Raw genomic sequence first — 22668 nt, forward strand, 5'->3', positions numbered from 1 at the left:
AAACCTCACTTCCCAAAGGAAAAATGTGTAATCAAAATATACAGGCAGTCTTGGACTTACAACACAATTGGCTCCTGAAAATCGCGTCAAATTGAAAATGTTTTAACTTGAATTTCCCATAGGAACAATGCCTGATCGAGCGTCTTAAAGTCAAAACCAACATTGTAAAGTTGAAATACAATGACAGTTTATAAATCGTAACTTGCATGTCATAAAGTCGAGAACTGCCTATATTTGGTTTTTATGTGCCACATGATCATGAGAGGGCGCCCTTGTCCCAAATTTCACAGACTAAATGCCATTAAGGAAAGCTTGATGGCTTGTCAGGCATAGTTTAACAAATGGCCAGTTTGCAGAAATACAAACTAGAAGATCATCACATTAATCTTTCCAATATTCCCTATTCAGAATGCCAAATGAATATATATGGTCAAGTGACATGGCAAATTTTACGGCAATCTTTTATGTTTATAGAAAAAAATCTACTGTTACGATGAAAATGTATCATCTCTCTTCACGTATGTGTGGCAGCAGGTTCGACAAATAATTTAAGTTATAGCCTACATAAAATACATAATTACAGCTGCCATGCATATTTCTCTCCAAAAGCAGAGTTACATAAAGTTTATGTTCACAAATATAAATATTACAAAAATTATATACGTAGCAACACTCAGACTAGATAATCTAATATGTTAAGAGATATCAGACCGTACTTAACTGATTCAGACCTACTTCAAATTAAAAACCTTTTTTCCTTAAAGATAAATTATTTATGAGTGAATTAAGAATTAAATCTAATTTTTTAAACAAAATTACTAGACTTAAGTCTTAGCATGAGTTTCAAAAACATTTTCCAGGAAACTCAGACGTACATCTTTGAAAGCAGTGGGCTATTTAATCTGAAAAAATAAAATCAGTATTCTTCAAAATTTTCCTGCTTTAGTAAATTTTACTTGATAACATTGAGTTTTTGCTTATATATTCAAATGTAGTCTTTTTTTTTTAAGTACACACATATCAATAATTGCTTACTCATTCCCCCAAAAAAGTTACCAAAATTTGATACATGCATTTTTTAAAAATAAATCTGCTATCACTGCAAACTTGTATAGCACAAACACTGCTTTCTACTTGAAGATTAATTACAAACTCCTGGGATAATTCTCTCATTTTCAAAAGATGCTGTAAAATGAGAGGACATTTCAGATTTTATACAAAAACCAAAGTATTTATGTAATACATTTTAATGTAGCATAAGAATAGCTTCAGACAAAGGAATTACTATGAAAATTCTCAAGACAAATATGTGAAGTTTTCAAAAGATGCATTAATGATGTATAGTTGACACCTGTTATAAGAAGTGATATAAGTCATCCTTATTTTAATTATCATAGCCAAATAATCATTCCATTCATATTTATAAAAATATGAACTTCCTTCATGATGGATATAGCAAGTTATATTAGGCACTTTATGCTAGAGCAGATCAGTTAGATTACTAGAATAGGTTCTAATCAGCACTCCCACAAACTACTATTATTTGCAGTGGAAGAAGAATTCAAGATTCAATTTCTCTCTTACCTTTGAAAAGGTCAGAGAACCGTCTTTTGGATACCCAAAAATCTTAAAAGCCAGACACCCAATGATTAGCAAGGGCACCACTAGGAAATGACTTCTGGAATGTAATTTTTGATCCATATAGCAAATGACTACTACAAAGTCTGAGCATCATAATTAAATTACACTGTATATTAAAAAATAATTTTCTGTTTCAGTTTCTCTAAGAGAGTTTAAAATCATGAAGTCAGAATATCCTGAGAAACTCAGCAGGAGGAAAACTTCTGTAGTTCTTTACCCTACTGAATGGGGTAAGGAATAAATTGTCAAATCAATATACTCTAAAGCATTTTAAAGTTCTTGAATGATTTATCTAAACTATAAACCAGATAGACATGTTCAACCAATTAGATGTTTCTAGTGATTCAACATTAATCTCTCTTTTGGGAACAGATGTCAGTAGATATGGGGGTAGAATGATATTTAAAGTAAATTGATCAATTTTTAATGGCTTTAATACCTTCACCTAAACACATTGGTGGAGTGCAGTCACTTTTGCAGTTTGTGCAAGGCACAACTGCAAACTATTCTAAGGCAAAGGAAAGATAGGAAAAATAGTAAGACACCAATATGGCTCCATCAGGAGTTCTTTAATTACCTGAAAATCAAAAAGGAATCCTATAAAAAGTAGAAACATGGATGAATTGCTAAGGAGGGGTACAAAAGTATAGCACTAGCATGTGGGGACAAAATCAGAAAGTCTAAGGCACAAAATGAGTTACACCTAGCAAGGGACATAAAAGGGAATAAAGAGAGGTTCTTTAAAAGGAGCAAAAGGAAGACAAGGGAAAGCGTAGGTCCTCTACTTAGCAGGGACGGAGAGCTAATAAGTGACAACATCAAGAAGGCTGAGCTGTTTAATGCCTATTTGCTTCAGTCTTCACTAAAAAGGTTAATGATGATCAGATACTCACAATTAATATAAATATAAGGAGGAAGGAATGCAAGCCAAAATAAGGACAGAACAGGTTAAAGAATATTTAGATAAGTTAAATGTATTCAAGTTGTCAGGGCCTGATTAAATTTATCCTAGGGTAACTGGGAAACTAGCTGAAGCAATCTTGGAACCATTAGCAATTAACTTTGACAACTCATGAATGATGGGTGAGGTCCTAGAGGACTGGCGAAGGGAAAACATAATACCTATCTTTAAAAATGGGAACAAAGCGGACCCAGAGAATTATAGACTAGTCAGCCTAATTTTGACACCTGGAGAGATACTGGAACAAATTATTAAACAATCAATTTGTAAGCACTTGGAGAATAATAGGGTTATAAAGCATAGCCACATGGATTTGTCAAAAACGAATCATTCCAAACCAATCTAATTACCTTCTTTGACAATCTTAGTGGCTTAGTGGATGGGGGGAAGCAGTAGACATGATATATCTTGATTTCAGTAAGACTTATGATACAGTTCCACATAGCATTCTCAAAAGCAAACTAAGGAAATGTGCTCTAGATGAAATTACTATAAGATGAGTGCACAACTGGTCGAAAGACCACATCAATGGTCCACTATCAATGGTCCACTATCAAACTGGGAAGGTGTATCTAGTGGGGCCCTGCAGAAGCCAATGCAGGGTCTAGTATTATTCAATATTTTCATTAATGACTTGGATAATGGAATGAAGAGGATGCTTATAAAATTTGCAGATGACACCAAGCTGGAAGGAACACACTAGAGGACAGGATTAGAATCCAAAATGACCGTAACAAATTAGAGAATTGGTCTAAAATCAACAAGATGAAATTCAATAAAGACAAGTGCAAAACACTTCACTGAGGAAAGAAAAATAAAATGCACAACTACAAAATGGGAAATAACTGGCTAAGTGGTAGTACTGCACTGCTGAAAAGGATCTGGGAGTTATTGTGGATCACAAATTGCATGAGTCAATGATATGATGCAGTTGCAAAAAAGGCTAATATTCTGGGGTGCATTCACATGAGTGTCATATGTAAAATACAGGAAGTAATTTGCTCTATTGCACAAGTGAGGCCTCAGCTGGAGTAGTGTGTCCAGTCCTGGGCACCACACTTTAAGAAAGATGTGAACAAATTGGAGAGAGTCCAGAGGACAGCAACAAAAATGATGAAAGGTTAATAAAACCTGACCTATGAGAAAACATTAAAAAATCTGGGCATGGTTAGTCCTGAAAAAAGAAGATTGAGGGGGAACCTGATATGTTAAGTGCTGTTACAAAGAGGAAGGAGATCAATTGTTCATGCCCATTAAATGTAGGACAAGAAGTAATGGGCTTAATCTGAAGCAAGAAAGATTTAGGTTAGATATTAGGAGAAACTGTCTAATTATACGGGTAGTTAAGCTCAGGAATAGGCTTCCAATGGAGGTTGTGGAATCCCCATCACTGCAGGTTTTTAAGAACAGGTTAGACAAACACCTGTCAGGATGGTCTAGATTTACACCTCTACCTCGATATAACGCTGTCCTTGGGAGCCAAAAAAATCTTACCGTGTTATAGGTGAAACCACGTTATATTGAACTTGCTTTGATCCACCGGAGTGTGCAGCCTCCCCTCCCCTCCCCCCGGAGCACTGCTTTACCGTGTTATATCCGAATTTGTGTTATATCGGGTCGTGTTATATCAAGGTAGCAGTGTACTTGGTCCTACCATAGTGCAGGGGACTGCAGCTGCTGATCTCTCAAGGTCCCTTCCAGTCCTACATTTCTATGATTGTATGATTAAGACAGATCCTTTTAATCTCATGTAAGATGTGTCCGTGACAACATTAAGAAAAAAAGTTAGACTACTGTATTTGTTGAAAGCTATGTTATGTAAGTTAATGCAATGAGTTACATGTGTAATATTAAATCAAGTTTGCTAAATCCAATACCATTCTAGCTCCAATCCTGCAAATATTTCCAATACATGCTTAACTTTATGCACGTCAGCAGTCCCATTGAGTTCACATGCATACAGTTAAGTACACAAGGAAGACTTTGCAGGATCAAGACATATATCAGCATCCATGTTGCACATTTCATAGAAAATATTATACTAATACCTTTAAAGCAAATGAATATGCTTTTTCTCCCACATTAATGGACTTAGGATCATCATCATCCAAGTTTTCCCAAATCCTAACATCTCCATCACTGCCACAAGTTACAATACAGCTGTTAAGAAAATAATAATATTAACATTTGTGTATAGCAGGATTATTATGATTTTCTTCAGCCCAAAATATGGAGCGAAAATGTTTAAAAATTCACATTTTTATTAAATGAAACACATTTTATAAGTGTATTTATTCTTCAAATAATATGAGAGACACTCGTATTATACAACATGAAAAACTTGCAATTCTGCTAGTATAACACAATAATTGAGTACAAGTCTACTAACTAGGTATGCCTATCCCTCTTTTGTATCTGTCCTTAGATACTCAGACACTAACCAGCCAATTCATTTTTCAGCATCTAGGAGGAAATTTTCAACAGCACAAAGGAAAGTTAGGAGCCCAACTTGCACTGACTTTCACTAGAAGTTGGGCACCCAACTACCTTTTCTGCCCCCTATCCTGTCACAAAATTTTGACCTAATCCAAATGTGCTAAACACACTTGACTGAAGCCGAGATGGCTGTAAAGGAGGGCAGGCTTTTTAAAAACTGTCAAGATTCTGAATTCAACTCTCCTGTTTTTCATGATTTCACTTCTACAACTTTGATGCAACAAATTGTTACACAACCTTTTTCACAACCAGAGATTGGGAGCAGAAATCTGAATCTCCAATTTTAAATGCTAGAAAGACAGGAATGATTTCAGGATTCCATTATATCAGCAACACTTCAGCCTCCTCTTAGTGTACTTGGCTCAGACTAAGACATTTGTATTTGCTATCAGTCATGCTGGCAAAGTAATGGAAAGGTTTTATAACTTCTGTCAATCATTTTTTGTATTTTGTCCTTTTGTGGTTTTGGTACTTTGTTGGTAGATCAATCCCCATACCATTCTGACCCTAATACCCTCTTTTAACACACACAGACCACATCTATGCTACAAAATTAAGATGACCTAACTTACATTGGCATACAGTTGCCACAGTCATTATATCGCTTGTACATGTCTACACTTTGCTCCATGTGTTGGTGGTGCATGCCCCTCACCAGGAGTGCTTGCACCAATTGAACTCCTCACTGTGGGCATTGTAGGATGGTTTCTGAAAGCCAATGACAGTCAATGTAAGCAAGGCACTGTCTACACTGACACTGCATCAACCTAGCTACATCAACATTGATTCTACACCTCTCGTGGAGACGGAATTATTAAGACGGTGTAGCAGGTGAGTTACATTGGTGGGAGCAAAATTTTAGTGTAGACACTTAAATAGGTAGGTTGATGTAAGCTGCCTTGCGTCGATCTAACTCTGTAGGGTGGACCAGGGCTCAGTTTCAATTCAGTAGCATTATCATACTACCCCAGGGGTTCTCAAACTGGGGGTCAGGACCCCTCAGGGGGTTGCGAGGTTATTACATGGGGGATCCCGAGCTGCAAGCCTCCACCTTTACTCAACTCCTTTCTAAGGTAAACAACCCCAATCTTTTCAACATCTCTTCATATGAGAGTTTTGCCAGGCCCATGAACATTCCCACCACTCTTCTCTCACCCCCTCTAGTTTTGCAATATCAATGTCATTGCTTACAGACATATGAACTACTGAAATAAGCCCTAATTTCAATAATTTACCTTCCAATGTCGTCAAAGCAGACATCTGTGTGGCCTTCTGTGTGTCCATAGCGCATTGGCTTTTGTGTTGAAGGCATCTTCTCTCTTATCTATATAATAATAAAAATATAAAAAGCTTTGTATAACAAATACAAATGATTTGTTAGTGTTAATAACAGGAAAACACTATTTAAACTTCAGTAGTTAAATCATTTTGATGCAGTGGTATTTTTGCATGTTTTTTTCCTGTTAAAGAGCTTAGCAGTGTTGATAAGAATCACTACAATATATGTATTTTGAAAAATATTATGAAAAGTATGATGAGGGGAAATGAAGAAATTTAAAGGGGGGATTAGTAAATACTGCAGTATTTCTGGTTAAACAAATATAAACTGAGAGCATACAACACCACTTTACTGTATGAGAGTTAAATTGTTTAGAACTTTATTAACAACTGCTAGCCTATGCCAAAACTGTTAGTGTGCTCCCAAGTCCTGTAACTGTATCCACAAAGGCAGAACCTTGCACCCATGTAGAGCTCCAATGACTTTAATGGGGTCCCATGCAAGCACCAGGGTTCACCTGGGTAGATCCAACTGAAGTGCTGGGACTCACATAAGCAACACTGATATCTTTGTGACAAGCCTATATCTTTATTACGAGGGAAATAAAAATGGATAAACATCAGCTCCAAATAACAGTCATTTCAAAAAGCAGAGTCCCGTGGCACCTTATAGACTAACAGCTCATGCTCCAATACGTCTGTTAGTCTATAAGGTGCCACAGGACTCTGCTGCTTTTACAGATCCAGACTAACACGGCTACTCCTCTGATACTTGACAGTCATTTCAAAGAATGTAGTTGGAACAGAAGGCATTTTTTAAAAAGCCATCTATTCTAAAATTCTACATATGTTCTAAGTTGTACTGATATAAGCAGAACAGTTCTGTATTTTAAATTCTTCATGAACTGACTGTGACTGAACAACACACACACAGTGCATTTCACTTTTGCTTGTATTTTTTTAAGGTCCAGGAGGATCATAGTTAAAAAATATTAATCCCTTGAATTTGGTTAAACACGGTGACTCTTAAAACAAGAAAACTGCGTCCACATGTCTGCTTTTTTGAATACCTCTGAAGTTTCTATTCTACCCTGACAGCAAACCTATAAACTGGACAGAACCTCAAAACACATAATTAATATATGTCTGTTATATTGATTCCCTGATATGTGTTTTACTTTTTACAATATATGGCAAGAACTGACTTTAGCAACCTCACAGGGAACTAATGAAAGCCACTTCCCTAGAGTGGTGGGCCTTTAGCTAATGGTGAAACAAAAGAAGGCTGCAGGACTTGGAAGTACAGAAGCTGTTCAAGATAGAGTGTTGCCTATTGGAGGTGGGGACCTCAGTGCAAGCATCACTTGATATTCACTGGCAATAGAAAAAATGACCAGATATCAGATTAAAGTCATTCATTCAGTATGTAGCATAGGGCTAGATAACTATCATCCCCTACCAAGGAGAAAAATATCTGCTGGAAGGGGCAGATCATTCCACCAGTTTGGAATTAAGTTTGTCCCTCAGGCAATGAGCTGTATCTACACTGCAGAATGACAGGGCTTGTACCCAAGTCACAGTGGGACTTGGGCTCTGACCCACCCCCCTAGCAGGGTCCTAGGATCAGAGTTCTTTGAGCTCACAGACCCGAATCCAACTGACTTGTGTGTGGATAGTGGGGGAACTTAGGCTCAAACCTCAGTCAGAGCCCAGGCTTAATATGCAGTGTAGACGTACCCTAAAGGCTTCCCTGCTGGCCACTGGCTGCTCCTGAAACTTTCACATTAGATCAATGTGGGGGGCAAGATGGGGAGAGAGCCCCTCAGAAATTGTCCAGCCCTAAGATATGATTACGTTCTCCACGGGAATGGTAATGGGGGGGGGGTGATATAGCCCCACACTCAACGTGTGTAGGTCCTGAACCCTAAGTAGGCGGCAAAGCCTGGGGTGGCTAGTATCTGAAGGCTACTGCCTCCATCTTCTGTGTGTCAAAGGGGAGATCTGCACCCAGCCCATGAGGGGTGATTGGGCCCAGTGCTGGGGTCACAGTGAGACACCCCACAATCCTCTCTCCTGCTTTATGCACTGCCTGGTGTGTGCATAGCCACACCTAACCTAACCCCTCCACCTCCCCACCCCTCTCCTCCCCATACCCAGCCTAACCCCCCCACCTTCACCTCTCCTCCCCACACCCAGCCTAGCATCCCCCTCTCCTCCCCTACCCCAACCTCCCCACTGAACACCCAACCCCCACCTTCCTACCCTCACCTCTCCTCCCCACACCCAACCTAACCCCCCCACACCTCTCCTCCCCACACCCAACCTAACCCCCCCACCTCCCCAGCCCTCTCCTCCCCACACCCCCCTACTGAACACCCAACCCCCCCACCTAACTCCCCCCTTGACCTCCCCACCCAACCCCTGACACGCGCTCAACTCCTCCCACCCGACACCGCTACCACCCCCCTCACCCGCCCCACCGGCGACACCTCAGCCCGGCACTCACCAGCCACCGTCCCGCCCGGCTCCGTCTCCGTCTCCAGCCTTCCCGCGCTCCCTGCCGGCGCAACTGCGCCTGCGCGACCCTGCCTCGGCCCGCCCCGCGCGCTCGGGCCTACTGCTCCCGTCAGCGGCGGGGCGGCGCCGGCAGGGCGGGCCCGAGTCGGGGAGGAAGGATGGCGGCGGCGGGCGTGAGCCAGGCCGCTTCGGAGCTGCTCTGCCCAGGCAGGTGAGGGGATCGGGGCTCCACCAAGAAGGGAGCGCGGGGGAGGGCAGGTTTCCCCCCGCCACACAGCCCGGTAGCCAATTCCGTACCCTGCCCCTCCTCAGCCTGCCCTTCTCCTCTCCCCTCCAGCCCCACTCCCCCTCCTCAACCTGCCCTTCTTCCCCTGCCCCTCCTCCTCCTGTCCCTCCTCCTCCAGCCCCACTCCCCCTCCTCAGCCTGCCCTTCTCCCCTGCCCCTCCTCCTCCTCCTCCTCCTCCTCCAGCCCCACTCCCCCTCCTCAGCCTGCCCTTCTCCTCTTCCCCCTGCCCCTTCTCCTCCTCCTCAGCCTGCCCTTCTTCTCCTCCTCCTCCTCCTCCAGCCCCACTCCCCCTCCTCAGCCTGCCCTTCTCCTCTCCCCTTCAGCCCCACTCCCCCTCCTCAACCTGCCCTTCTTCCCCTGCCCCTCCTCCTCCTGCCCCACTCCCCCTCCTCAGCCTGCCCTTCGCCTCTCCCCGTCTCCTCTCCCCTTCAGCCCCACTCCCCCTCCTCAGCCTGCCCTTCTCCTCTTCCCCCTGCCCCTTCTCCTCCTCCTCCAGCCCCACTCCCCCTCCTCAGCCTGCCCTTCTCCCCTCCCCTTCAGCCCCACTCCCCCTCCTCAGCCTTCCCTTCTCCTCTCCCCTTCTTCTCTCCCCTTCAGCCCCACTCCCCCTCCTCAGCCTGCCCTTCTCCCCTGTCCCTCCTCCTCCAGCCCCACTCCCCCTCCTCAGCCTGCCCTTCTCCCCTGCCCCTCCTCCTCCTCCAGCCCCACTCCCCCTCCTCAGCCTGCCCTTCTCCCCTCCCCTTCAGCCCCACTCCCCCTCCTCAGCCTGCCCTTCTCCTCTTCCCCCTGCCCCTTCTCCTCCTCCTCTTCCCCCTGCCCCACTCCCCCTCCTCAGCCTGCCCCACTCCCCAACCTGCCCTTCTCCTCTTGCCCTTGCCGCACTCCTCCTCCACCTGCCCCACTCTCCTGCCCCCCTCAGTCTGTTCCCTCCTCAGCCTGCCCTTCTCCTCTCCCCTTCAGCCCCACTCCCCCTCCTCAGCCTGCCCCTGCCCCACTCCCCAACCTGCCCTTCTCCTCTTCCCCCTGCCCCACTCCCCCTCCTCAACCTGCCCCACTCCCCTGCCCCCCTCAGTCTGTCCCCTCCTCAACCTGCCCTTCTCCTCTTCCCCCTGTCCGCTCCTCTTCCTTCCGCCCCACTCCCCTGCCCCCCTCAGCCTGCCCTTCTCTTCCTTCTGCTCCCTCCTCCCTAACTTCTCCCACCCCAGCCTGCCTCACTCCCACTTCCTCCTCTTTCCCCAGCCCCACTCCCCCTTCCTCCTGTCCCAGCCTCCTCCTGCCCCTCCGTTCTCCCCTTCCTTCTGCCCCTGCCTGTCTCACTCTCTCTTCCTCCTCCTCTCTCCCTGACCCAGCCTGTCTCACTCCCCCTCTTCTGTATTACAGCCTCCCCCTCTGTCCTCTTCCTTGGGTCCCCTCTGTGCCCCCAGCCCTCCCCCTCCTTTTCCCCTCCCTGTCCCACACTTCCATTACTCCTCCTGCCTCTCTCATTTTCCGCCAGTCCCCTCTCTCATCTCCATTCTCTCTTCTCCACCCCCTCTAATATTCTTCCTCGCTCTAATCTCCTCTTCCTCTCTCCCCACACCCCCTCTGTCATTCCCTCTTTCCCTTGCCATCCATCCAGCTGTTCAATTAATCCAGTCTATCTTTGTGTCTGATGGTGAGTGTTTGCTGCTGCTGCCTGGCATGAGGTCGGGCTCTGAGATTCCCACCTGCATATTCCCCTCCTAATCTTTTCCGGGAAGCAGCAGGTAAGTAACGTTGGCTGCATTAGCATTAGGACAGTGCTTATTCTTTTGTTTATTGCTCACAAGCAGCTAAAAGAGAAGGGGTCAAAGCTTTGATCGGTTCACACCTTTTAACATGGGGGGGATGCTGGGTTTTTAATACTGCTCAGAACAGACTGGTGACAGAAGCTAGTGTTTAGAAATAAGTATGCACAAATCTATGCTTCATTTCAAATATGCATTGTTTTCCATTTATAGTCCTTCAGGGTGGTCCTAAAGGAGCAGTTATTCAGCTTTTTAAATAGTTTTAGGCCAAACTTTTAATAGTGGGATTGTATCTCATTCATGGAGTGAAAGCGCTTGTTTCTCATTCATGGAGTGAAAGCTCTACAATATAGATAAGTACAAATAATCATGTTTTCCTTCTGTTGTTAATTCCAGAGAGTCAGGTATTAAATGCCTGTGATTTCATAAGCACTAGGGAGACACATAAGAGTATTTTGAGGACACGTTCCCTTTTTTCTCATACTATTGTCTTCCTGAAGGGGAGAATAACAGGAAATAGAACTTGTCCTCCTAAGTATTTTGGTGCAGGTTCGTTGCTGTAGATAGTTTTGACGTCTACAAAAACAGTTAAAATAAATGTTGATGTCTTATAGCCTGTGTTTGCAGAACACAAGAACATATTTTATGTTTCATGCTGACTTGCATAGTCATTTTTACTAAAATAGACTTTTTCAGAGTACATTGACATTTTTGTAAACACAAGTCGCCGTCTTAAACTATTCTGAGTGATGCTGCTGTTATAATTTTTAGCTATAATAGCTTGACTGTACAAGTCAAACCTGCAGTGTTTTGTTGGTGGTTTTTAAAAAAAAAAAAAAATTTGTCCCTGCAAGCACATTTGATCCTTTACAACTTTCATTAATTAATATTCATTTTTAAAATTGAACTAATTTCTTTAAGGACAAAAAATGGTTTGTCTTAAAATCACTAAGTATCTGAAATAAGAAAACAGATCTCTGTTTTCTCTTCCTGTACCTTTAACAATATGGCCCATTTTATTCATGCTTCCAAGAAAAATTGCTTATAGGCTGAAACCTTTTATGTCCAGTTTTATTCTGCAGTTGCATCATCAGTGCCTGGCGGAGGGAAATAATTTTTGTATTGGAAGTGTTATTGGTCCCTTTGTAATAGTCACATCATTGGTGCTTTCATGTTTGAAACAGTATTAGACTCTAGGCTTCCTTTATATTTTTTTATTTTTAGTATTCTCAGCTCTCATTGCAGAACTTTGTAGAAGCTGTGCAGAGACATGGTTTTCAGTGGGGATATGGGGTATGTGTTCTTACAAATTATTATAGTAGGAACTCCTAATCAGGTGAGTGGGAAGGTAGAACTACTCTCCAACTCATAAATTTCTTATGAGGGCTGAGGGAATTTCATGTAAAATGTTTTAAAACAATTCTGTAGTCTTATGCATAGTGTCTTTCATAAACGTTTTAATGCTTTCATCTAAAATGCTTTATACTGTAAAGGTGCTTTAAGTACAAAATCAGGTTACAGCTAATCTTGCTGAAGCTGAATCCATATAAGATTGATATGATGTTGTTAGGTTAGGAAAGCCACCAGAAGATATGGCGATAATTGTGCCTGCCCTCCATTTGTTGTTAAAGTACAGTCTGGGGGTATTATTGGATCCTCAGCTGCTGTTAAAAAAATTGTCTAGCAGTAGTTTTTCTATTAAGGCTGGTTTCATCTTTGCTTGGCCAAGAGGATGCAACCATTTTTTTCCAGACCTTGCTACCGTCATCTATGCATTTGTCATCTGAGTATTAGATTATTGCAGGGCACACTACACAGGGCTACACTTTAAATCTACCTGGATGCTGAAGCTTGTGCAGATTGCAGTATCTGACTTATTAATTGGTGTAAACTTGCTGGGAGCATGATAGCAGTGCTCCATGATTTGCCTGTGCGGTTTCTGTGTGGAATTTAAAGGCTTGGTCTTGCTCTATAAGGCCCTGATGTCTTGGTACCTGACGACATGAGATACTGCTTCTGTCCCTGTGCCACATGGCCACTGCTGTTTAGTCTGCAGAGGCACTTTTTTTTTTTTTGGAGCTCCTTGAATATAAAAGAGAGGGAACTTCTGGTAGGGCATTTTGCATGAGTAGCCCTGAACTTTGGAACCTACTTCCCACACGCACTCACATACTGGATATAAAATAGCCCCAGTATTTAATCTTTAGGCACGGTGCAAGACCCCTCTACCCAGGGTTTGGGTGAAGAAACGGGCAGGGTAAGAATCAGGATTTCTTGTTGGGTAGGAGATGGTATCTGGGTTTTGATTTTATCTCTAGTAAATTATTTTCTGGTGTAGGGGTGAGAGGTAGTTGCTGGTTCCATTTTTGAGTGGGATTGTATCTATAATGTATTACAGAGGCACCCAGAGATAAGGTTCGGTACTTTTAGAATCTGTAACATAAATCAAAATAAATAGTTAGAACTGAGACAAGTCAACAGAGACAAGGGAATTGGGAGTTAATGCTATGTTTAACTGGGTTTATTTCAGAAGTAAGTCAACAGTGTCCCACCTTCAGTGGAAATGAAAGTATTAAATTAAAGTGAGATGTGATGGCCAAAATAATGATTGGGCAAAGATGAATGTGAACAGCAGTTGGTCAATGAGAGATACATAAATAACTGAATATATTTTTTTATATCATAACTAGGACTGGATGACAGGGGATGGATGATTAGCTGTTCTGTCCATTCCCTCTAAAGCATCTGGCACCACCTGCTGTTGGAAGACAGGATACTGGGTTAGATGGACCATTGGTCTGACCCAGTATGGCTGGTCTTAACTTAAGTCATTTGTTTTAAAAAAAATCTAAAAAAACCCACCAAAACTAAAAATACCAATAAAAAGAGATGACAGATAAATATAGACCATTCAAATAATATATTAATTTATACTCGTTATTGAAATGTAAGCAGTCTGAAACTATGGGTAGTAGTTAGGAAAATTATTTAACAGATTTGAATGCTATAAATGACATAAAAATATCAACTTCCACAATTATGACTGAAATTAATCTTTTTGGTTAGTAGTGTACCAGGGGTGGGGTTGTCATTTAATGAGAGGAAAAATCAGATGGAGACACTTGGATTTTTGTATTTGAGTAGAGAACTGTCTAAATAATTAATCACGTGGAAACTATAACTAACAACTTGATTAGAAAGGCTTTGGAGGGATTGGCAGTGCAGTGCAGACAGACATTCACGGTGGCTGTAGAAAAAGAATATTTTAGTAGAGCAACACTCAAGTTATTCAGAACAAGACTTCCCTGTGTTTGTTATGGCCCTGCTCCTACTGCTTCTGAAGTGTATGGGAGTTTTGCCATTGACTCCAGCACACGGGATCAGGCTCTATCTCTTTGATATTTTTCACTGGCTGGTGATTGTTGCCTACTGTCTGATTGGGGACAGCATTTTCATTGTATAAATGCATCTGTTAGAAGATGTTGCTTTTAGTTGAGATCCTGAAGTTTATGTCAGGACACAGTGTAGCAATAACCCTGTAGGGATTTTAAATCCATGATGATGTCTGATAACCTTCAGAATCCAGTAGCCTGACATGAACCCTGTTTTAGCCATTCATGTTGTTTTGTCTTGTCATTTGTTTAGGAGGAAGAGTTTCATGTTTGAGTTTTGTCAGCTGTATCTGCTTTTAACATGCCTAAGGTATATCCACTTTACAAGAAAGCCTCAGTAGACTGGAGACGCTAATCTTATGCGTATAATTCTCTTCCGGTTGTTGTCTCTATTCATCTTTGTAAATGTAAAGTTCTCAGAGCTGATGTGCATAACTTGATATACTGGATAGCTTCATTTAACATTGCCCGGTAGGTAAAAGTATACTCTCTATCTCTGCTGCCTTTCTCTTTTTCTTTTTCATTTGGTTGCATTTCAGTCACTAATGGCAGTACACCTACATGGCATTATTTAGTTAGAAAGTCTTCAGTTTATGGATAGGATAGTTAAGTGTACAGTACCTATCCAAGGTACTTATATGACCCCAATCACTATAATATCTGAGCACCTCAGAATCTTTAAAGTAGTTATCCTCACAATGCTCCTGTGACTTTGATGTTAACCTAATTTTACAAATAGAGAACTAAGACCTGGTCTGTGGTAGAAAATTAGATCAGTTTAACTGCGTCAGACAGGGGTGTGAAAAATCCACATCCCTGAGCAGGGTAGTTAAAACCAACGTAAGTCCCCATGTACACAGAACTAGGTCAACAGAAGAATTCTTCCATCAACCCACCTACTGCCTCTTGGGGAGGTGGATTAGCTACACTGACAGGAGAATACTCCCATTGGTGTAGGAAGGGTCTACATAGAAGCACTGAAGTGATGCAGCTGTGCTGCTGTAGTGTTTTAAGTGTAGACATGCAGAGACTGAGGGCCAGTTTTTTTAAAGGTATTTAGACACCTAACTTCACTTGGTTTCAATGGGATTTAGTGGCTTGCTCAACTTCACACAGGAAATATGTACAGAGCTGGGAACTGAATTTGGGTCTCCCAGATCCCCAGATAGCCATTGCACCATCCTTTCTGTCCTTTTATCAGGCCAAGTTCAGATCTGGTTTTGAGAGGCTGCAGCTCCAGGTACTCTTGCACAGTCATATATTTTGAGTATCAATTGCCTTTCTAATTGGCCTGACAAAATTAGTCTGCAGCAGCAGATGAAACTGGGAAAATAATATTCTCTTTGGGGCAGTGCAGCCTTTTCATTATGTGTACCTACAGTGCCTACCACGACAGGAGCCTGATCCCTGATTGGACCTTCTAGGCACTACTGAAGTACAAATGCTAATTGTTCATCATATATGTATATGGATGTAAATGAAAACTGGGCCAATGAATCTATTAAACTTACTCTCCAGGCCTGTAGTTCCTATTCTCCAGTACTAGATATTGTTGAGTTTTTAATCATCAAGAGTGCTCTAATCGAATAATTTTCACAAACTTCTGGTACTTCCTGTATATTTCCCCTACTCGACATAAAAGGTATGTCTGCACAGCAACGGGGCATGAGCCTTCCAGCCTGAGCAGACAAGGTGGGGCTAGTGTGCTAAAAATAGCTGTGTGGATGTTGAGGCATCACCAGCAGCTCAGGTTTGCCACCTGAGCTTGGACCCAGGAGGTAGGGTGGTTCTGAGTGCGGGCGGCTGGGCCGAGCCTCCTCCAGTGCCGCAGTTTTCACACAACTATTTTTAGTGCACTAGTGCAAGCCCTGCTGCCATATATTTGTCTACCCAGGCTGCAAAGTCCATACTATGCCTATGGGAAATATTTTCTAGTAAAATGAAGTGACTCTCCAAAATTCCACAGTGGAGTTACATCAGGGATGAATTTGGCCCATTGATTAAATTGAAACATCTTGCTAGCCTCTTGGTAGTGCTGTGTAGTTCTATATGAGAGACATAGGTTTCATTTATCATCCGACTCTCTTGCTCGCTCACTAACAGAGGAGAGAACTCAGCATGCAGAATTGCCAGCATGCTCAGCCCCTCAGGGAATGCAGAGTGATGGGGTATAATACTGGGTAATTCTCATGATGAGAATGGATTTGATGGAGAGAGGAAGTGTATGCCTTTTCTTTCCCTTCTTTGTATTCACCATCTCTGTCAGTTTTTAAACAGTGGAGGAGAGGACACATATCCTGACTTTTTGGTATGGAAAAAACCTACCTCAGATTATGACAGATCTGGAGTGCTTAGATGCACCTTGCCATGTATGTTGAAAAATGTGCTACTATACTTTCAGCTATGTACTCAGAAGCAGATTTTTTAAGATGCCTCCCTCCCTTCCCTGTAGCTTGTGTGTACACACACACATTTTAACTCTTAAGAATACAATAAGCCTTAGGAAGCAAACATATAGGGAGTGAACTAACATGTATGTCTCAGGAAAACGCTCATTTAATGTAATGAGTAATAAGCAGCTCCATCTTTCGTGGCCTTTTTCAATTGCTTTTAGTAAGGGATCTGGATTTGTTTTAATCCTTTTCCATATGTAAAGCCCCAGATATTTCAGCCCCCTGGGGACTTAATGTTTTTTTTAAACTTCATTTTGAAAAATAAATTAAAACAACATTCAGAAATTGGCAGAATCTGCGACTTACTTATTTTTAATTTATTTTGTATCCTGACAGTGACCCAAAAGTGTCAATTAAGAATAGGATCCTAGGCATCAGACTTTGTGGATTAGTAATAAACAAGCATATCATCTAGGTACAGTAGCTCTTTGTACTCTTTGACCTACTTTGTTTCTGTTCTGGCTTGTTCTTTCGTGAAAGGCTGATTGGAATAGATGCAGCATTTGCTCAGTGAACAACCAAAGCAATATAACCTAATGCATGTACTGTGGCATTTTAAAACCTACCTGGCGCAAAATTGTTGTCAATTTTGCTATAAAGCACGGTGTATGTATGCCTTATTCATACTCAAGGAGATGGTAACTACTGGAAAATATTAATAATGGAGAAGGATTAAGAGTGTCTAGGTCTGCGACCAAGGCAGTGTTTGTCAAGAACCTTCCTAATGAATTGAGCTTGATTTATATTATTTATACATATGCCAGCAGTTAATTGCCATTACTGTCATTTATACAGTTGAGTTGGTCTTGTGTTGTGAACTTGTAAAGCTGTTAACCTAGTTGTGTTTTCTGTTTCCTTAGATACTTCCAGAAAATGCCTGAAAGAAGCTTCAAGCTGTAGAAACTGTTACAGAAAAACACAACATAGAGCTCTGGGACTTTTGGAGTTAAGCTGTCAAAATGGCGGAAAATAAAGAAAGTAATAGTAAAAATGTCGATGTAAGACCCAAAACCACCCGTAGTAGAAGTGCAGACAGAAAGGATGGTTATGTATGGAGTGGAAAGAAGCTCTCATGGTCAAAAAAGAATGAGAATTGTTCTGATGGTGAAGCAGCAAGTAGTGTAGGAAAACCAGTGGCTGGTTTAAGGAGCCAAGAGAGGAAGCACAGCTGTTCATCTATTGAACTGGATTTAGATCGTTCATGTGGCCACCGATTTTTAGGCCGGTCTCTTAAACAGAAATTGCAAGATGCTGTGGGACAGTGTTTTCCTATAAAGAATTGTAGCAGTCGGCACTCCTCGGTACTTCCATCGAAGAGAAAAATTCATATCAGTGAATTAATGCTAGATAAGTGTCCTTTCCCACCGCGATCAGAGCTAGCTTTTCGATGGCATTTAATTAAAAGACACACTGCCCCCATAAGTCAAAAATCAGAAGATTGGATAAACCTTGATATATCCCAAAATGAAGAGAAGGATGATCATCTGAGAGATGGAGCGAGCACAGGAGGAGGAAACTCTTTCTCACAGCCGTGTGACATTACAGATAGCAACTCCTGTAAATGTGATCCTAGGACTGAATCGGTTATGAGTAAGGTGTTAAAGAACAATAAAGAGGAGAGTGATATGGACTCTGATGATGAAGTTATAACACTTTGCACAAGTTCTAGAAAGAGGAACAAACCCAAATGGGAAACGGATGATGAACTGCTACAGTTGGAAACTCCTCCCAAATATCATACCCAGATTGATTATGTCCACTGTCTTGTCCCAGACCTTCTCCAGATCAATAACAATCCATGCTACTGGGGCGTAATGGACAAATATGCAGCTGAGGCACTACTAGAAGGAAAGCCAGAAGGAACTTTTTTACTACGAGACTCTGCCCAAGAAGACTATTTGTTTTCTGTTAGTTTTAGACGCTATAGTCGTTCTCTTCATGCAAGAATTGAACAGTGGAATCATAACTTCAGCTTTGATGCTCATGATCCTTGTGTCTTCCATTCTCCTGACATTACTGGTCTCTTAGAGCATTATAAAGACCCGAGCTCTTGTATGTTCTTTGAACCACTTTTATCCACTCCCTTACACAGGACTTTTCCTTTTTCCCTTCAGCATATATGCAGAACAGTTATTTGCAACTCTACAACATATGATGGCATTGATGCTCTTCCTATTCCTCCATCTGTCAAGTTATATCTGAAGGAATATCACTATAAATCAAAAGTTAGAGTACTCAGGATCGATGTACCAGAGCAACAAAGCTAGAATGTAGTTTTTTGGGGGAATAGGGGTTGTCTCTTGATCTGATAACATTTGTGTTGTCCTTCCTCCCTTGAATTTTTTCCTATGGCAATTTGAATCTTTTCTGCAGATTATTTACAGTCCAAATTGATCTCTCCCTGGGTCTTTCTATCCAAATGTCCTTTGATTTTTCCTGCCACCCCTTTTTAGTCAACTCACTCGAGTCTGTGGTTTTTTGGTAATGTTCATACCCTAGGGTTTTATGGAATTTCAGGTAGGTTTTGTAGGGTTTCCACATAGGGATAGTCTTTAGATTTAAAAATAAAAATTCATATTTGAATTTGATCTGTCTTTTTATATTGTAATTTGCATATGTTGCAGGCATGTTTGAAAGGTATGCACTGAACACTAAAGATTGATTGATCTGTATTTTCTATCTTTTAAAATGAGTGCTAATGACCTATATATAAAGTAAAATTAATCAGTCTATTTCTAACACTATTACTGTGTGTAAAATATTATTCAGTCTTTATCTTTTGATGGGCAGTTATTGCTATGAAGTTTTTTCTACTTTTTGTTTTTCTTTAAACACTCTTGACACAACACTGTTTTATCTTGCACTGTTAATCCTGAAAAGAAGATGGATAACCTTCTTACTTCATTAGTAGCGGGAGGGCTTTTTGTTTAAATATGGTTTAGAAGAAATAGCTACAGATTGATCAAATGCTACATCTCCCCAGACAAGATTGCTTGCTGCCAAATTCTGTGTGCAAGAAAATTATGCATGGATAATCCTCCAGAAAGCTGCACCATTTTACATTATATTTGTATGGTCATTTACAAAAATCAAACTCTTGCCTTCTTTTCAATAAAATTATTATTCTGCTCATACTTGAATCAATGGCATAATCCAAGTGAACCACAGTGGGTGCAGGGTCAGGCATAGAACTAGTCACTATAAATGGCAGAGGGGCCCAATTCTGTGATGTGCTGAGCACTCTCCAATCTCGTTCTCTTCATTGAAGGGACTCACTTCTGCTTATGGCACAGGGCCCAGATTAGCCAGTCTGTCAAATGTGATAAGTAATAATATAGGTAACTAAAGTGAGCATATTGTTTTTCCATTTAACCATGTGGACAGTTTTGACATGTTGAATAATCCCTTAGGAATTTAGGCCCTGATCCTTTCGTACATGATTAACTCATGAATAGTCTCTTTGACTTGAATGAGATCACTCACATGCATAAATGTTTGCAGAACTGGAACCTAAAATAGCATGACATTGAAATTAAAATGGCCAAAGAAACAGTTGTCAGAAAATTATGTGAATTTGTGAGCAGCAAATCTCCCCTCCCCCCCAAAGTTGGAGACTGAGTAGTGCCAGGGGTGGTTGTGCAAACTTTCCCACACAGCTCCACTGAAGCACTGCATTCCTTGCCTAAAAATTCTTCTGTGACATCATCCTAGGGTTCAACCCAGACCAGTTAGGGGTTGTCATCACCTCCCTTTCAACTCTGGATGTCTTAAATGCTAGGCTGCTGGGGTCACAGCCTGAATGCCAACAGTCAGTCTACAAGCATACAGGTTACACCCGGGCTTCCACGGCCCGGTAACCATTTGCAGAGTGATGCCAGTGCCCCCCAAATCCCAAATTTCCTTAGCTGTCTCCCTGCAGCCCTCTCCTGTAACATTCACAGAAGTTACGTTTGTTGCTCTTTAAAAAGAATACACTGCAGGTTGTTAATTTAACTGAGGTTTGACAAACACTCTTACTTTAGTCACAGAACTGAATTAAGTTTTAGTCTTAGAAGGGTATTTTTACCTGTGACCTTTTGTTTAATAAACTTGTTTTCCTTTTACAGTTCATTAAACAAAAAGTCATAGGGTCAAATTATACCCTATTCTATTTGTATACATTATACAAATAGAAAGGGTTACAAGCAAGCAAAAGTAAAAATACCCTTCTAAGACTAAAACTTTATTTCAGCAAGATACAATCATTGCGGAAGTAGGTTTCTCACCTATATTCAGTTCCTCAAGCCTTCAACCCCTATTGAACATTTGACATTGAAGGACCCAATGTTCTTTGATTTCAAGAGCTCTGGCCCCTTGAATCACACAAGTAATTGATCACTGTCTTTTTGCCCCCTTCCATCACTCCAGAGTTCATTGTCTCTGTTTCAAGAGTCAAGAAGGCTTCCTGTGGACTTCCTATCCCCCTGCTGATTTGTATGTTAGGAGGGTTTCTGTTTTCTTGATTCTAGATTGCTTAATTTACATTGGAGACTAGTATAGAGCTGCCTTCCCTCCTGGCTGAGAGAGAACTTTTTTCTCCCTGGTTTTGGTCACATACTTTAAAGCATGATATCAGTGAATATCCATAATTCCTCATATAGTGTTAATGCATTCATTTCACAATGATATTAATCACCAGCATGTCATAGGCTTTCATAAGACTTTATTCAATAGACTTTTATAATACAGCAATATTGTTTACAATCAATTGATTCAATTGCTTATCTTTTGAAGTTCAGACCCCCTGTCTATAAACCAATAATCTTTTGAAATGTATTCTCAGATAAAGTAACTTTTCTCCTATGGGGAAGAGATGCCATGCAGTCTGGTGAAGTCTTCATACTGGTTCCTCCCCATGTTAGCTTGATAGCTTTTTCCTTTTTATGTAAAAGTACCTTCAGTATTTCTGCCTGAGGACCAGGCTGGTCAGACAAAGCAAATTCACATTCCTTCATCTAAGGCAGTCTAGGCTTATGCATTTCTTGCCAAACACATTTTAAGAACATAATTCTAGCACATATGTTCATGTAATAACATGGATTGATGCACTAATATTTTATCATTGTTAAACCACAAGTGAAAACAAACACAGTGATCTCCTTTTAGTCCCTAGTGGAAAAATGTCTACATCACAAAGACACCAGATTCATTCAGGGAATTTTCTATGCTGAGAAGGCTGAGGCCTGAAAAGGAAGATGTGACGCCAAGGCCCATTAGCGGTTCACTATTCTGCCAGCAACTTGTCAGGCCTGACATACTCACTACACCTAACAGACTGATGTTATGATATATACCCAAATTATATCATTGGAAAACTAATAACTCACTGATAATTAATATTTCTGAGTGGTGTATGGGGCAGATTCTCAGCTGGTGTAAACTATCATAGCACCACAGATGAGTCTATCAAAAGTTTACATCAGTTGAGCCACTGCTCCTGTATGTGCAAATCGCTATTAGGGAACTGATATCTATGAAACTATCCATAGCTATCAATGTATACTTCCTTGTACTCCTTCACTTCAATTAACTTCATTGAATAGACCAGTATCAGAGGGGTAGCCGTGTTAGTCTGGTTCTGTAAAAGCAGCAAAGAATCCTGTGGCACCTTATAGACTAACAGACGTTTTGCAGCATGAGCTTTCGTGGGTGTTCCGAAGAAGTGGGTATTCACCCACGAAAGCTCATGCTGCAAAACGTCTGTTAGTCTATAAGGTGCCACAGGATTCTTTGCTGCTTTTATTGAATAGACCAGACATTCTCTTAAGAGGATTCATGATTTTTTTTAAGCTAGTTCATGTTAGGAAATCTATTTCTTCATTATCTACTGCTGCCATA

General features: G+C 41.3%; 2 protein-coding genes across 7 annotated transcripts in view; one reads left to right on the plus strand and one right to left on the minus strand.

Moving 5' to 3' along the window:
- The window catches only part of WDHD1 (WD repeat and HMG-box DNA binding protein 1), a 46851-nt gene extending 37835 nt beyond the window's left edge, over positions 1–9016 (minus strand). Inside the window, exons 1-3 of the mRNA XM_045016932.1 lie at positions 8883–9016; positions 6334–6422; positions 4651–4762 (exon numbers count right to left, since the gene is read on the minus strand). Of these exons, the coding sequence (XP_044872867.1) occupies positions 4651–4762; positions 6334–6410 (189 nt within the window). The 5' untranslated portion in view covers positions 6411–6422; positions 8883–9016. The remainder of the gene's footprint in view (positions 1–4650; positions 4763–6333; positions 6423–8882) is intronic.
- On the plus strand, positions 1853–20486 carry SOCS4 (suppressor of cytokine signaling 4). 6 transcript variants are annotated; one of them, XM_045016937.1, is made up of 2 exons: positions 1853–1871; positions 17652–20486. In XM_045016937.1, exon 2 carries the CDS (start codon positions 17751–17753, stop codon positions 19056–19058), a length of 1308 nt encoding a protein of 435 aa, XP_044872872.1. In that variant the 5' UTR covers positions 1853–1871; positions 17652–17750; the 3' UTR covers positions 19059–20486. The 6 variants fall into 6 exon arrangements, with proteins under 6 accessions (XP_044872872.1, XP_044872868.1, XP_044872869.1 ...); XM_045016933.1 differs by lacking the exon at positions 1853–1871 and adding an exon at positions 8968–9100 and having other exon boundaries at positions 17652–20485; XM_045016934.1 differs by lacking the exon at positions 1853–1871 and adding an exon at positions 8993–9104.
- Positions 20487–22668: the final 2182 nt, after the last annotated feature.

The sequence above is a fragment of the Mauremys mutica genome, chromosome 4 (genome assembly GCF_020497125.1).
Source record: "Mauremys mutica isolate MM-2020 ecotype Southern chromosome 4, ASM2049712v1, whole genome shotgun sequence".
Classification (NCBI taxonomy): Eukaryota; Metazoa; Chordata; order Testudines; family Geoemydidae; genus Mauremys; species Mauremys mutica.

Coding starts and splice junctions, on each gene's coding strand:
- SOCS4 (XM_045016937.1), top strand. CDS start 17,751: ATGGCGGAAAATAAAGAAAGTAATAGTAAAAATGTCGATGTAAGACCC.